The 14,701-nt window shown below is 56.6% G+C and overlaps 3 protein-coding genes across 4 annotated transcripts; 2 read left to right on the plus strand and 1 right to left on the minus strand.

The window, feature by feature from the left end:
• The first annotated feature begins 299 nt into the window (after nucleotides 1-299).
• Nucleotides 300-2,452, plus strand: LOC117642652 (fukutin-like). 2 transcript variants are annotated; one of them, XM_034381063.1, is made up of 6 exons: nucleotides 300-923; nucleotides 1,007-1,180; nucleotides 1,259-1,377; nucleotides 1,468-1,736; nucleotides 1,816-2,080; nucleotides 2,159-2,452. In XM_034381063.1, the coding sequence occupies exons 1-6, from the start codon at nucleotides 540-542 to the stop codon at nucleotides 2,373-2,375; spliced, it is 1,428 nt and encodes a 475-aa protein (XP_034236954.1). In that variant the 5' UTR covers nucleotides 300-539; the 3' UTR covers nucleotides 2,376-2,452. The 2 variants fall into 2 exon arrangements, with proteins under 2 accessions (XP_034236954.1, XP_034236955.1); XM_034381064.1 differs by having other exon boundaries at nucleotides 1,010-1,180.
• A 129-nt stretch (nucleotides 2,453-2,581) lies between these two features.
• LOC117642653 (probable dimethyladenosine transferase) lies at nucleotides 2,582-4,398 on the minus strand. Its single transcript, XM_034381066.1, has 7 exons — nucleotides 4,213-4,398; nucleotides 3,844-4,030; nucleotides 3,583-3,750; nucleotides 3,370-3,505; nucleotides 3,066-3,287; nucleotides 2,875-2,981; nucleotides 2,582-2,769 (listed from the first exon to the last, which is right to left on the minus strand). Exons 1-7 carry the CDS (start codon nucleotides 4,268-4,270, stop codon nucleotides 2,727-2,729), a joined length of 921 nt encoding a protein of 306 aa, XP_034236957.1. The 5' UTR covers nucleotides 4,271-4,398; the 3' UTR covers nucleotides 2,582-2,726.
• Nucleotides 4,399-5,912: 1,514 nt separating this feature from the next.
• On the plus strand, nucleotides 5,913-13,086 carry LOC117642896 (serine-aspartate repeat-containing protein F-like). The gene is made up of 5 exons (XM_034381522.1): nucleotides 5,913-5,997; nucleotides 9,682-9,759; nucleotides 9,879-10,118; nucleotides 10,200-10,289; nucleotides 10,380-13,086. The coding sequence occupies exons 2-5, from the start codon at nucleotides 9,687-9,689 to the stop codon at nucleotides 12,461-12,463; spliced, it is 2,487 nt and encodes an 828-aa protein (XP_034237413.1). The 5' UTR covers nucleotides 5,913-5,997; nucleotides 9,682-9,686; the 3' UTR covers nucleotides 12,464-13,086.
• The last annotated feature ends 1,615 nt before the right edge of the window (nucleotides 13,087-14,701 follow it).

The raw sequence follows: 14,701 nt of genomic DNA on the forward strand, positions 1-14,701 counted from the left end.
GTAACAAAACTGTCACGTATAATATTTGCACAAAATCGCTGTCTTGATGGAGAGGCAAGTTTTCAACGGGTAACCAGCCATAGTTTTGTAACGAGGCTGTTTTGTACTGTTGGCAATGCGCATTCCCTGACAGTTAAGCAGCTTTTCAAAGTAAAGTTTTTGAGTTTTCCGCTTTGATGTGCTGTTTTGACACCTAAAGAAACAGCCCTAGATCACTGCTGAGATCAAGTTCCTAATAGCTTTTTAATTACTGAAAAGAAAACAAATAAAAGATATGAATTTTTGCTTTGTTTTCACTTTTACAGAGGTTGGTGCACATCTCCGTCAAAAAAACATGGCCGCCCGCGGTTGCCGTTCAGTCTGCCACCGCTGACATTCGTAAATAAAAGCCCCTAAAGTCGGAAATATTGACTTGTAACGCCAAGAATCTCCATTATGTCGTCTTTAGGTGTGATCGAGGCAAAGTTTCATTCATACGAATATCCAAAATTTCCCGAAAATGTCTGTTTTTTCACTACGTGAACGTCGACATAACCAAGATGTTTCGCCTCAGGCCGTCTGGCAAGAAACTTCTCCTTGTCAGTTGTGTCTTCCTCCTAGCTCAAGCTTTTGTTTACATGGGCCTTGCCTTTATTGGAGGAAATCATCGAGTTCCCTCGCTCTTACATGAGAGGCTAGTCTCTGTGACGGGTCAAGTACCTCGGCTCAACATTTCCATTAGTGAAAAGTTTTTACAAGAAGGACAAACTTTAGATTTTGTTATAAGAGCGGAAGGCTGCACTCCTTTCATCATCAGTCCCAAAATATTAGCTCATGTATGGAATGTGAAGCAGAACATTCTTGATTGTGTGGGAGGTGGTGCAGACTGTCGTCTTGATGGTGACGATGTTTTCCTTGCTGTCGACTCCTCGTGCATCCCAAAGGCATGTTACAATCAGATTGTTTCATATCTTTAACTGGTAAAAAAATTTCTTACCAAAATTTCATTTTTTTTAATTTTCTCCAGAAGAAGGTTTTATTTGATGAGTTTGTAAAAAAACTAGAGGTCAAAGGATTCTCAGTTTATGCAACACAAAGCAAGAAGATATTTGGTTTACCCCCAAAGGCATCTATACTTACAACAGCTCTTGTTTTAAGGAAGAATTACTCATTTCTAGTAGTCATACTTCATGGTAGAGAGGTATTCATTATGGTAATTAATATGTGTGATAAATTTGATGGAGGAAAAAAATAGTCACCATACACACCCTTATTGCAGGATAACTTTTGGTGGCATGGATCTGTACATGATGATCTCAAAGGAAATAATTATTTGAAGAAAGTTGGTATTTTGCTAAGCAGGCAGCATTTTATGGCAACTGAAGGGGCTATTCCCAAGTATGCTTCTTCACTACTCTATTGTCACTCTTCAGTACCTTTTTTAAACCACTTTTTCTTAAATGTTTCTGTTTTCCTCTTCCTCTTCAGGTTTGATCTAGTCGATGCACAACTACTAGAGTACCACTTTCTGGTACCTAAGGATATCCCAGCCTTTCTAAGGGCAATATCAGATACCTCATCGAATTTCATTGAGTGTGATTACAAACGAGCTGATACATTTTTCAGAACTCATGGAAGAGATCAGTCAATAACTGCAATACGGTTCAAGCATCAAGCCTGGAAAATGCTCTCAAGAGCTAAAAGAATTCTTGATGATCTAGAGGTTCCCTTCTGGCTGAGTAGTGGCACCTGTTTAGGTTTGTTCCGATCAAAGCCTTGCAGTATAAGAGGTTTTTTATCTACTCTCTGCACATTACAGTATAATTTCTGTTTCAGGGTTTTTGCGACAATGTGATTTCATTCCTTACAGCCAAGATGTTGACTTAGGCGTTTTTGCTTCTGATTATAAGGAAGAAATCATTCCTGCATTCTTATCACATGGTTTCAAACTGCATCACACGTTTGGAAAAGCAAATGACAGCTATCAAATTGCTTTTGAGTACAAGAAACTAAAGTTGGATATATTTTTCTTTTATGTTGATGAAGAAAAAGGCACTATGTGGAATGGTGGGACAGAAGCTAGGTCAGGCCAAAAGTATAGGTAAGAACCACTTAAAACTCACTTGCTAGGTATCATCCATTATGTGATTTGAAATCTGTCAAAGGCTTATTTTTGCAGGTATACATTTACAGCATTCTCCCTCTGTTGGACCGAATTCCTTGAGCTGCTGGTAAGGGTTCCATGCAACACTAGGCGATATATTGAAGCCAATTATGGTTTAGATTGGTTTACTCCTGTTACTAAATGGAGTTGGAAATCCAGCCCTCCAAATGTGGAAAAAAATGGTGTGTGGCCTAAAGAAGAATGGGCCAAAGTAATAAACATACCAGGTTAGTTAGCTTTGTGAACATCATAACTTTGAAGAAATAGTCAGCCCGCTGACAATGTACTCAACTCCTTAAAGACTGCTATGACACATAAGTATGTTAGATTTATTTTTTTAAACTAAGGTTTTTTTAAGCTTTCTAGTCATTGGGACTAGCCCCTAACCCAGTCATATGTGTAGATTTGATCCAGTGTATAAGATTCAATTTCATGAGGTCAAAAATTAATAAATTTGTATTTGAATTACAAATAATATTAATTCATGTGTAAGAATGCATTTCTCACCAAAACACAAAAATTTGAATCAAATCATGTACTGGTATTACATACCAGCAATTAATATTCTTCTACTATTATGACATTATGCAAAGTGGATCCCGTCTTTGTTGAAAGCGCATAGTAATCTAAAGGAGGAAACAAAAATAAGAGATGAACTTGGTTACACAATCAAATTCTCTTCAAACCAAAATTGTTACTCGTATCAATGGTAACAAAATGGCAATACTTACTGCATGAAGTCATCAATGTCCATCGTCCGGGCTCTCTTTAGTTCTGAACCATTTGCTGCCAGAATGTCTTCAACTTTCTTTTTGATATCCAAATTAGGATCCAAAGTCTAAGGCAGAGGGAAAATAACACTTTAGGCTACTCAAATTGTACCAGTATGAAAGGTAATGACTGAAATAAAACAATTCCTCACCACATTGTTCTTAGAACAGTGGACTCTGTAATTTTTTTCCAGTGCTGTGAGGACAGCAGTTTGTTTGAAAATGGCACCGAGAGTTTTGTTTTTACGAACAAAACATATCCGAGTCAAGCCATCCCACTCAGTGAAGTTGATTGGGGGAGGAGGATTTCTTGGTTCTATTCTGACAACACATGATTCAACCTTGGGGGGAGGCCTAAAATTATTCTTTCCCACCTAAACCAGCAAGAGACAATGATTAGCAAATATGTTTAGAATAAGAAAAAATAGTCTAAGTTCCAAGAAAAAAAACACTTGCCTTCATTAACATATCAACTCTCGATAAAAGTTGAGTGTTAATTGACAGTCGACAGTAAAGTTCATCTCCGGGCTTGGCTACAAGACGCTGAGCGAATTCCAATTGGAACATAAGGATAGCACAGCGAAAGAAAGGCCTGCAGGGGTGAAATAGCATAATTAATAAATAGTTGACATACAAAAGCACAAACAATCAAAACACTCAATATCTTGCCTGTGAAGAAGTAACTTGAATACTAAAGGAGATGATATTTGGTAAGGCACATTAGCTACACAGCAATCAAAGAATGGTAAATCAGTTTTAAGTGCATCTCCTATCATAATTTGAAGTTTCTGTTGATATGGTGTTCCGACCACACGTTTCTGCAACTCCGCAACAAGTCTAAAACAGATAAAATAAATAAGCCACACAGTACACAGTAAGAGAATAAACAGAAGATCAGAAACTTGCATGCGATATGATTAACTTGTGTACCTTGGATCTATTTCGCAGGCTACTACTTTCTTGACTTTCTCCAGAAGAAGAACTGTCATATTACCAGTACCAGGACCGATTTCCAGGATAACGTCTGTCGGCCGCAGAGCAGCTTTCTCAATCATGGTCTTTGATATTAAGGGGTTTTTGAGTATGTGTTGGCCGAAGTTTTTGTTAAATAGTATACCTGGGAGGAGCCAAAGAACATAAGTTAGAGTAGAAACCGAGAACTATGCTTCCCTTTTAAGAGTAATGATTGACATTTAACAAAGATACATTTTTCTTTTAATGACAACAAACTAACATGAATAACCTCAACTAAGACGACACATGGTATCAAAGCCTATGTCGGTTTAATTGTCTTCTCACCTTGTTTCGCTATCGTCTCGTGGACGCGAGATTTCTTTTCTGCTTTGACTTTCGGCATTGTGATCTATTTTTCTGGCATCGGGCGAACAACAACAAATGAAGGAAATCTCCGTGGGAACTATTCCCCAAACTCAACGAAAACCACGACAGGAAGGAGGTTATGTTGACAGCAGACGCAGACAGGGACTGCCAACATGAACAAAACACAAACGTCGCCAACATACCCGCGATAAGGCGCTGACTGGCGGTCAGTTCAAAGGCTTCCGGGGAAACCAAAAAGATTCATACAGATAAAATTTTCACAAAAATTAATTTTAATTGTTTGAGAGAGGTGAAAATTGTTACTTCAAATACAAGTGTAGTCCGGAGTTCGAAACGAATAAATCGTTGTCAGTTGGGAGATTGACGTTTTGAATAAGAGATCTGATCTGTGTTCAGATACGACGCTCTGTCTCCGTCATGTTGGAAGTTCGGGAGCCCAGCCCTTCCCAGAGTCATGAGCACATTGATTACACGTCCTGGCGCAGCCATGGCGCAGCCTCCGGCGAGGGCAGGGCGGCAGGGCGATGCGCGCCTCTCGCAGCAGTGCAACGCAATGCGGTGCGGTGGCATGATGTAAAACAATCCGCGCTGAGTGTAGCCCCGTAGCCGTGGCGCTGAGATAAGCGGAGAGCCGAGAGTCGGATCGGACCGATCGGACTGGGGCGGGGAAGGGGGAAGGGGGGATGGCGCACCGTCCACGCAGCTCAGCTACTCTCCGAGCTACCCACCGACCCGGAAAGCGACTAGCCTCCATTCTATGGACTCGGTGACCGACTTCGGAAGACGGGAAGACACAACCCAGGCGGGCCGAGCGTGGCGCCGCGCCGCGGCGTCGGCAAGGGAGTCAATGAAAGGGGAGAGGCGCGGGAGGGGAGGGGAGAGGGGCCTCGGAGGGGGAAGCAGGGGGAAGGACCTGCCGGAGCTTGCGGAGCTTCTGAAGGAAGTCTCTCCGCGATTCCGGCGAAGCGGTCCGCCGGTCCCAGGCCGAACGGGCCTAACCCGAAACGCAGCCTCGCGCAGCCTCCAGGACCTCGCAGCCCCGCCAGGCGCCCAGGCCGCCAGGTTCGTCAACAGCGAGCAGCGAGCAGTGCCCCCGGCCGGGCTAATCCCACAGTGACTAAATAATACTTTCCACCTCGGCAAATATTTGGCAGTGTGGCGTCGCCGTCGGCGTGCCGCGTATGGGGTTGGGCCCTCTGCCCGGCATGCGGCTAGCTCGGCGTGCTGGCGGCGCTGCCGCCGCTGGCGCACGCCCCGACGGCCCGACGGCGGCACAGGCACGACGGCCACGTCGAGGACGGGTACGGGTATGCCGGCCGGGTGGGCGAGCACCGGGGCGGGGGGTACCCGGGTACCGGGTAGGCATCCCGCTGCGGCGGCAGCAGCGGCAGCAGCAGGGCGGGGCCGCGGGCAGGGGGCCAGGGGGCCAGGGGGCCGGGCCTTGCGGGGCGGTGAAGGCGGTGAAGGCGGTGACGTGGGGGAAAGTAGCGCGTGGCGTCGAGAGGCGTCGCGTCGCGCCGTACCTGCCGCACCGCTCCCGCCCCTACCCCTCGTCCGGCCGGAGCCGCGGAGCCCCCCTCCTGCTCCGACCTCTTTACGGGCCTTGGCCAAGCAAGCCTTGGCCTCACCTCACCTCACCTCGAGGGAAGAGCGGCTGCCCCGGCCTGGCCCCGGCCTGGCCCAAGGCCTGGAAGGCGGCAGTCAGTCTGTGAGTGAGTGCGGCGCTGTGTGGATACCAACCAGGTGAGCCCTGCCTAGCCTAACCTAACCTCAGCTTGTCCCAGGCCTGGGCATGGCATGCTGGCCGTCGTGCAGGCCGTCGTGCAGGCCGTCGTGCAGGCCGTCGTGCAGGCCCCATGAGGGGCTGCGACCGCGGCACGTCCGCGCGTGGAGCGGCCTCCGTGCACTGCAGCCTCCCGATCGGACCGAGGGCCTAAGTGTGTCGCGCGTGTCGTGTCCGGACTGTGCGGTTTGGTGCGGTTTCGCGTCCGACTGCGGTGGACCTGGTGGACCCCGATGCGGCGCAGGCTAGTGACCCCAGGACCGCCCAGGGCACTCCTGCGGCCACTTTACAGTGCTGTGTGAACAACTAGGGAAGCCCAACAACAGGCCAGAGGGCTCCACGACCATCCACAGGCTCGACATGGAACGAACGGCAAGATTTCCAAATGGAGCGTCTTCTCCGGGACGTCTGCAGAGCGTCCCCAAGCGTGCCGACCTGCGACGAGCACCTCACAAGCATAAAGTGTCTCAAGAGTGCCTCCAGCAAGGCCTCCAGCAAGGCCTCCAGCAAGGCCTCCAGCAAGGCCTCCAGCAAGGCCTCCAGCAAGGCCCCTAAGCGGCCCCAGTCAGGGGCAAGGCTGGCAAGGCTGGCAAGGCCAGGGCCAGCCGTTTACGGCGGACGGCTTACGGCCTGCACATAGCGACGTGCTGCGTGTGCTGGCAGCCCGCGGCGCGGGGGGCGGCGGGGCGGCGACCGGAGTGAAAGTCCTGTTGTGTTCCTTGACCGAGTGAGTGTGGCCCACACTGGCGTGCTCTGGGGTGGTGTGATGCCCTGTCCAGCCCGTCCACTGGACAGAGTCCTCTGGACAGCGTCTACTGGACGACGTCCAGCTCGTTGGGGCGCCCGACGTCCTCCTACCACGCCGTTCGCGTGGTGTTCGCGTCGCACAGGTGCGCGACGGCGTGGCGGCGCCCACGTGTCCGTAGGTGTCCCGTTTGGAGCTGTCCTGCAGGTGTCCCGAGGTGTCCCCACGTGTTCACGCCGTCGCCGTGTCGCCGTCGGCGCGGCAGCGGCCCTTGCTCCCTTCGCCTCGTGGCGGTGTCCGCCGTGTCCGCCGTGTCGGCTGTGCGTCTGGTGGCGTCAGTGATGAAAGCGTGGCGACGCGTCATCGCGTGCGTTGTTCACGGATCTCCCAGGTCGTCGTCATTGGGGTGCCCCGGGTCCCGGGTGCCCCTCCCGCACGGTGAAAGGGACCCCCCCTCCCCCTCCCCCTCCCCCACCGCGGCGGCCAACGCAAGGATTACTTTCTTCATGCGCCTTGCAGCGCCTTATTTTGACACCGCAAGCCACGAGCAAAAACTGAAGCGTCAAGTGGGTGGAGCCGTGCCTGAACAGCGGACGCGCCCGTGGTAAAAAAAAAAACCTCGTCAAAATTGGCGTAGAGGAGTGAGTGGTTCGAATCGGGAGGAAGCCGGCGTGCACACTGGAACGGTTCCCGGACTCGGGCACCCTGACGCCGGGCACCGCTCTCGCTTTTATAATGAGGCATTCTTCTGCCAAATCGCCGCGGCGGACCGCGACGCACACCGACACATTGCGGGCCAGGGAGGGCCACGGCCAGGCCACGGCCAGGCCGGGGTGGAGCCTGTCTGGGGGGCCTGTCTGGGTGAAAGGTCTGGGGCACGCCGGGGAGGGGCAGGGGCACGCCGGGGGCACGCCAGGGGCACGCCAGGGGCGGGCCGCGGCCACCTGCACGCCGATTCAGCTCATCGCTGTCGTCGCGTCTCTCTCGCACTTGCCAGGCTTCCCGCCGTACAGGAGCGAGAGAGACAAGCGACGGAACGCTGAGACGCAGCGACGACCGTGACCCGAACGGGGACCTCAGCGCTCATCCCTCCCTGGACGCCGGGCCGCCACGCCGCCCTGGACCCTGCTCTCGTCCTGTCCTGTCGGTGGCAGTCCAGAGCTAACCCAGAGCTAACCCAGAGCCAGGCCGGAGGCCGAGGGCCAGCCTGACCAGTCCTGGTCCCTGCTGACCCACTGCCGGCCACCGGGCGGGGCGGGGCGGGGTAGCGCGGGCGGGGTCGGCCACGACCGAGGCCACGACGCAGGCTATGGGTAGGCGATGGCGGTAGGCCGGTAGGCTATGTGATGAGCCGCTTTCTCTGGACAAGGCGCGTCCGCGTCCGAGGACGGGACGTAATGTGCCCAGGCGTCGCGTCGCCCTGCCAACCGGCTTTTGGCATAACGAGACATGTAACAAGCCGACAAGCTTCGGCACTGTGAGCCAGGGTGCAGCGTGGAGGGCTCGGGTTCGAGTCCCGGCGGAAGCGCTTTGGTTGCAGTCAAGTCACGCGTGGGCCGCGCGGGGTGCAGTTAGGCCGATAGGCCGCGGCGCCCACGCCACGCTGCCCTCTGGAGCGTGCGCAAGCGTGCGCAAGCGTGCGTCGGCCCGGCCGCCTGCCCTACTGGTTCCGGTGACAGTCGGTGTGCTCGCAGACGCATGCAGCCCGGCCGTTTGCGCGTTCTGCGTTCTCAGCGAAGCGTGGCGCGCGGCGTGCGGCGTGCGCGTGCGGGGCTGCCATTCCCTCCTTAGCATTCAGTGCCTTGGCTCCTCGTTCCTCTCTCCGGCGAGCCAAGTCGCGAGCCAGCTGGGCTGCCTACCTGCCGGCGCGTTGCCTGTCTCCCGCGTTCACGTCTCCGGCCGCCTCAACGCCTCGCCGTCTCACCCTCGCCGCCTCGCTGCGGCTGCCTGCTGCTGCTGATGACCCCTTTGTTTGCCGACGTATCTGGCGGGTCTTTCTGCTTGACGGCGAGCCCGCTCCTGTGCCGCGCTTCGCCAGGACTCCGCCAGGGCCGACCGGGCCGATGGCTTCCTCTAATGGCATCTGATAAAGCACCGGTGCAGCGGCCGGGCCCCGCCCTGGAGGCGCCTGGAGGCAAGGCCCGGCCTAGCGGCGTCCGCAGCGCCTTGGCAGTGCCTTGGCAGCGCCCCGCCGGGAGAAACGGCTACCACCGCGGCATCCTATTTGAGCAGCCGGCGGCAGCCAGACCCTGACAATGGGCATCTCATTACGATCGGCGTGGCGGGGCTCACGGCCTCGACGGCGACGGCGAGGACAGCAGCACGACGACAGTCGTTATCTCGGGAGAAAGGCGTTTCCGCAGACTCCCGGCGGCAATACTTGCAAAGCGACGCGTCGCCGGCCGAGCGAGAGCCAGCGCCGAGACGCCGAGACCGAGACCGCGCATGCAGGCTGATTCCCAGCAGTGCTTTCGTCGCTCTGTCTCTGTCTCGCTCGCACCCCCGTGTGGCTCACCCCGCGAGAGCGGGAGAGGCAGAGCGACGAGAGCGTGCAGGGGCCCTGCCAGGCCCGCCAGGGCTCGGACCAGACACACGCCGCGGTACCGCGGTGCGCTTTGTTGCATCGTCGTGCGGAGAAAGCCAAAGCCAGCTCGCCCTTTATTCGCCTAGACCTATTATTGGCAGTCGGGGTCGTTACTGGTGTTTGTCTCATGGCTCTCTCCATCTCTTTCTCTCTCTTTCTCTCCAAGCCACTGCACGTGCCACTGCGGTCACACGCGGTGCACTGCCCACGAAAGCACACCTGCCAAGATTGATTACCGCCCCACTGATAAAGTCGACTTACACCTTCCAGGGCGTTGTGTCTCACTGTCTGACCCTGGTCCCACGTGTGTTGCAGGCAAAATGCGGCTCTCCGCGATCATAGAGCTGCTGCTGATCTTCCTCTTCCTGGCGTTCGCCGCGTCGAGGGTGATCGGTGAGTAAAGCGGACCCGAAGCGCGGCGCGAACCGCGGACTGTCACCACCATCATCGCGAGGTCGTGGACATGAAATGACCTTGGAAGGACCTTGGAATGACCTTGACTCGTGTTGCAGTGCCCTTGGACACGTCGGTGCGACAGATCGAAGATGGCAGAGCGTTGAAGAGCAAGGCCTCCCCGGCCAGACAACAGCCCGTGCCCGTGGCGGTGGCGGCCGTGGAGGCGGTCGAGGAGCCCGCCAAGCCCGCCAAGCCCGCCAAGCCCGCCAAACCCAGCAAGCCCAAGAACTGCCACTGCGGCACCGACGTCTGCAGCTGCTGTCGTGACTTCAGGATCCCCATCGTGAAGGGGCCAGGTGAGGGCAGAGGGGGCAATTGGCATGACTTGCAGTGGTGCGCGGTCCCGCTCACTTCCCTGTCCATTTTGTTATTTTCAGGATGCGCCAAAGTGACCTACCTCCAGGGCGACAACATGATGGTGACCATGAGCTTCGGCGAGCGCATCCTGCAGAATGTCACCATTTCCGGTAAGCTGATTCACCGCGCTGCTGTGACGCTACTGCTTCGTTTTCGAGAGCGGCTGCTGAATTAAATGTGACTTCTCCTCTTCCTCGCAGGCAAGAAGCCCAAGCCCGTGTGCATGGCCCTGCCCGGCGGCGCCACCAAGTTCTGCGGCCGCGTGTACGGCATCTCCCGCAAGAACGACCAGTTCAACGCGTGCCTGGGGCTGGAGCTGCGCTCTGACGGCGACGTCGAGGCCTCCATCCGCGTGTCCTGCTTCCGCTTCGGCCCCGAGGGCGTCCGTCTGGAGCCCGCCAAGCCCATCCCCGCCCCCGCCAAGCCCGCCCGGCCCGCGCAGGAGGAGGAGGAAGACGAGGACGACGACGAGGACGACGACTACCTCAGCGACGATGACGAGGACGACGATGACGACGATGATGATGACGACGACGACGACGATGATGACGACGACTTCGACATCGACGACGATGACGAAGACGCGGCGTCCCAGGTGGCGGAGTCCGACTCGCCCGACTACACCGGCTTCTCCGTGCTGGGCGACGAGCTGCTCGGAGGACTCTTCGGCACCTCGGACTCGACCGCCACCAAGAAGAAGAAGAAGACGGCGCGGCCCTCGAAGCCCAGCAAGGACAAGAGGAAGAAGGTGATCAAGCCGCCGCCGGTGTTCATGCCCACTGAGGTGGCCAACTCCGACCTGGTGAAGCCCGTCAAGTCCACCAACACACGCCGCAAGCCCACCAAATCTACGAAGAACAAGAACAAGACCAAGACGCCTGCCGCCAGCCCCAGCACGCCCGCGACCACCCCGTCCACCACCACCGTTATCACGGCCGCGCCCAGCAACAGCCCCGCGCTCGCCCAGGACGCCGTGACCGCCGAGTCCCTGCACGAGGAGCCCGTCACCTCCACGTCCTTCACCGTGAGCGTAGTCCAGGGCCAGGGGCTGGCCGAGGAGGCCACGACCGAGGACCTGGCTCTGCAGCCGGACGCGCAGCAGGACCCGCAGGACAGCATGGCGGTGGAGAGCCAGCAGGCCGTGCAGTTCGTGGTGCAGCCCGACGCCGCCGACAAGGAGGTCGCCCCGGCCGCCGCCTCTGGCGCCGACGCTGACGAGAAAGAAGACGACGAAGATGACGATGAGGACGACGACGAACTCGGGGACCAGGCCACCATCAAGACCTCCCCCATCGTGATCAGCAGCCACGTGATCGCCGAGGACCGCACGCCAGCCGGAGCCAAGAAGGAGGAGGAGGACGACGACGATGACAGCGTGACCGGGCTGCTGCAGGACGGTGCGACCAGCGTCCTCGGCGACGAGGACGACGACGATGACGACAACGAGGACGATGACGATGATGACGACGATGACGATGAAGACGACGACGGCGATAAGAAGAAGCCGGAGGAGGAGTTGGATGACGAGGAGAGCAACCTCGTGTCCCCCACCACCAAGGCCCCCGTCAAGAAGGCTGACAAGGACAAGGACGATGACGACTTCGCGGGCACGGGTGTCCTCGGCACGCTCATCCAGACGGCTGCGGCGGCCACTAGCGGCGACGACGACGATGACGACGACGACGACGATGACAAGAAGAGCAGCGAGACCACGACAGTCAAGACAACGGCCAGCAACAACGTGCAGGATGACGATGACGATGACGACGAGGAGGAGGATGGCCCCGGTGGCGTCCTCGGCTCCCTCATCGACACGGCCGCGACCGCCACTGAGGACGACGACGATGACGATGACGACGATGATGACAAGGAGGACGACGACGATGAGGATGACGACGACGACGAACTGGACGACGAGGAAGACGAGAAGCCCAACAAAAAGAAGCCCGTCGTCACCGAAGTCGCCGAGGCGAGCGTCCACGACGAGCACGACCTGGTCGACGAGGAGAACGACGAGAGCAACGAGACGACGGGGCCCGCCAAGACTGCCGCCAACAAGAAGGACAGCAAGAACGACGATGACGATGACGACGACGATGACGACGACTTCGGGCTGGACCTGACGGACGACGACGAGAAGAGGAGTGCGTCGTTCAAGCTGCTGTCGAGGGTGGCGCCCGCGCAGCCCGCGCAGCCCGTGCAGCCCGCGCAGCCCGTGCAGCCCGTGCAGCCCGCCGTCGCGAGGGGCCTTCGGTCGCGGACACACCGCCGGATGAGGCTATAGCTCAACGAAACGATGCTCAATGTCTGATCTTGTATTTATTTTTTATTTATTTGAGACTTAATTTATTTTTGTATTTATTGATAGCCAGGGAACGCAAAGGCTCTGACAGCTGACGGGTCAGTCGAGTCCCAAGCTCAACGCGCTTGGGGTCTGCCGATCGGTACAAATTGTGAAGGCCTCCCCGCCGCGCCGCGACGCAGCCCTCCAAATTCTAATTTATTTCCCTCTCGGCCAGGCGTGCGTGCGTGCGTGCGGCAGGGTGGGGGAGGGTGGGGGAGGGCGCGCCTCCCGCCGCCCAGTCTGACTAGTCAGCTGTGAACTCAGCCAACTCCCTCGGCCGGGATCCGTCAAGCCAATTCTCAAACAGTGTGATTCGTAAATTATTGATTATGAAATTGTTTGTTTTGTTGTGTATTTATTTATCTTATTTATTTTCTCATGAGAAGGACATGCGGTGCAATTTCATGGACTGCGCAAACTTATTGGACTGCATGCCCGTTTCTCGTTCTCAGTGTCATCTCATCAAGTCCATTTGTAATTGTTAATGTATGTACAAAGTCATTGTTATTTATTGAAATAAACCCCCTGCTCCTCGGAGGGCAGCGCCGAGGAACGAAGACCGAGCAAGGGCGGCATCGCATCATTCTCCTTGAACCCTTCCTTACCCTCACTGCTCTCCCAGCCTAGGCGATAGCGCCTGTGGGGTATACAGCCCCGCAACGCACGGCCGCTCAACGGGCCTCTCGACCCTCACGGCGCTCCCCACACCCCGGCCCTGCCGTCGCTCTGTCTCTCTCGCACGCGGCGCCCTGCGAGTGCGACAGAGACAGAGCGACGGAGTGAGTCTGGAGGCTCCGTGTCCGTGTCGCACGGCGGTCGTGACCGGGGCTGGGACGGACAGAGACAGAGATACGCTGAAAGGGAAATCACCTCACTTCCACCCATCCCGTGGGAGAGTCATTCGAGCATCGAGTCCTTCCCGTCGCGGCCGGCAAGCCTCGGGCAGCCTCGGGCAGCGACTTCCTGTCCGCGGCCGGCCTACCCCGCGTCCTCCGCGCCGTGGCCGCGTGGCCGGCGATACTCCATGCGCCGCGCGACGCCGCCGGCCGCGCTCCCCGCCGCGCGGTTTCACTCGTCGACTTTGAACGCGCTTTGCTGCTTTGCTCTTGCCGGCCGAGCATGCCACCTTTACGACTGTGCCGCGCAGTGCGGCGCGGTGCGGGCATTCTTCCCCGCATTCGCCGCGTCCGCCGCGGCACACTTACATTGCAAACACTCTCACTCACGAAACACTCGCACGTACACACTTACACACACACAAGCGCTCACCTGATTGGGCAATGCAATCCCTCACGGACACCTTTCCCCATTTTGTTCACACCGGCCCGCCAAAGGAACTCGCGGCACCGCCGAGAGCTTCCCCCTCCCCCTCCCCCCCCTCCCCCCTTTCCCCGCCGGCACTGGCGACCTCCGGCAGGGCGCCGCCTTCTCGTCGTATCACGCGAGTCGTATATTCAGCACGTGTACGCCCCCTTCCACCCCCTCGTTGCAACACACACACACGCACACACACACACACACACACACACACGCATGCATACACTGACACGTAGGGCCTGGCGGGCCTTGGACGTGTCGTGCTCGCGCGCCAGGTACGGCCCGCGTGCGTGCGTGCACGCTTCGCCGTTCTGTAAAAGCGTTCGAGAGGTGCGCGTCGATGGATGCCGCCCCCAGCTTTCCTCCACCGCGATTAAGATAAGATGCACCGCCAGGCCCGCCAACCGGACGGACGGCCATGGACACGCGAATCGCGACGCGATGCATTACCCTCGTCGTCCCACACTGTGAGCAGCACGACTCCGCTTCGAGACGGCAATGACAACGAGCCGCAGGTGCTTCTGCTTCTTTCCCGAAGGGTAATCTCGTTACCGCGACGAGGCGGGCGGCGTTCGGGACCGCCGGGACCAGCAGGGGAGCCTCCCGGGCTGCTATTAAATTAGCTGGCACCTCCTACTTGGGAGGCGAGCGTCGCGCGCGGAGTAGAGGAGGCCGCGCCTCCGTGGCGCTCTGCCGTGCCGTGCTTTGCGGGGTGGCGCTGGGGCCTCGGCCTCGGCAAGCCGAACGAACCCACGTCACCCAAACAAGGCCCACCCTTCCAAACTGGGACCGCTGCCCGAAAACTCGCCCCAGATGTCACTAGCTCAATTTCCATTCAATCTTTTTGACAGGGTGATCCCT

The sequence above is a fragment of the Thrips palmi genome, unplaced genomic scaffold, assembly GCF_012932325.1.
Source record: "Thrips palmi isolate BJ-2018 unplaced genomic scaffold, TpBJ-2018v1 HiC_scaffold_16, whole genome shotgun sequence".
Classification (NCBI taxonomy): Eukaryota; Metazoa; Arthropoda; class Insecta; order Thysanoptera; family Thripidae; genus Thrips; species Thrips palmi.

Excerpts from the sequence above, each read along its gene's own strand:
- LOC117642652 (XM_034381063.1), top strand. The coding sequence starts at position 540 with ATGTTTCGCCTCAGGCCGTCTGGCAAGAAACTTCTCCTTGTCAGTTGT. Across the intron at positions 924-1,006 it reads ACTCCTCGTGCATCCCAAAG|AAGAAGGTTTTATTTGATGA; the intron begins GCATGTTACAAT and ends AATTTTCTCCAG. Across the intron at positions 1,181-1,258 it reads TCATACTTCATGGTAGAGAG|GATAACTTTTGGTGGCATGG; the intron begins GTATTCATTATG and ends CCCTTATTGCAG.
- LOC117642653 (XM_034381066.1), bottom strand. The coding sequence starts at position 4,270 with ATGCCGAAAGTCAAAGCAGAAAAGAAATCTCGCGTCCACGAGACGATA. Across the intron at positions 4,031-4,212 it reads CGAGACGATAGCGAAACAAG|GTATACTATTTAACAAAAAC; the intron begins GTGAGAAGACAA and ends GGCTCCTCCCAG. Across the intron at positions 2,770-2,874 it reads GACATTGATGACTTCATGCA|ATTACTATGCGCTTTCAACA; the intron begins GTAAGTATTGCC and ends TTCCTCCTTTAG.
- LOC117642896 (XM_034381522.1), top strand. The coding sequence starts at position 9,687 with ATGCGGCTCTCCGCGATCATAGAGCTGCTGCTGATCTTCCTCTTCCTG. Across the intron at positions 9,760-9,878 it reads CGCCGCGTCGAGGGTGATCG|TGCCCTTGGACACGTCGGTG; the intron begins GTGAGTAAAGCG and ends CTCGTGTTGCAG. Across the intron at positions 10,290-10,379 it reads GCAGAATGTCACCATTTCCG|GCAAGAAGCCCAAGCCCGTG; the intron begins GTAAGCTGATTC and ends TCTTCCTCGCAG.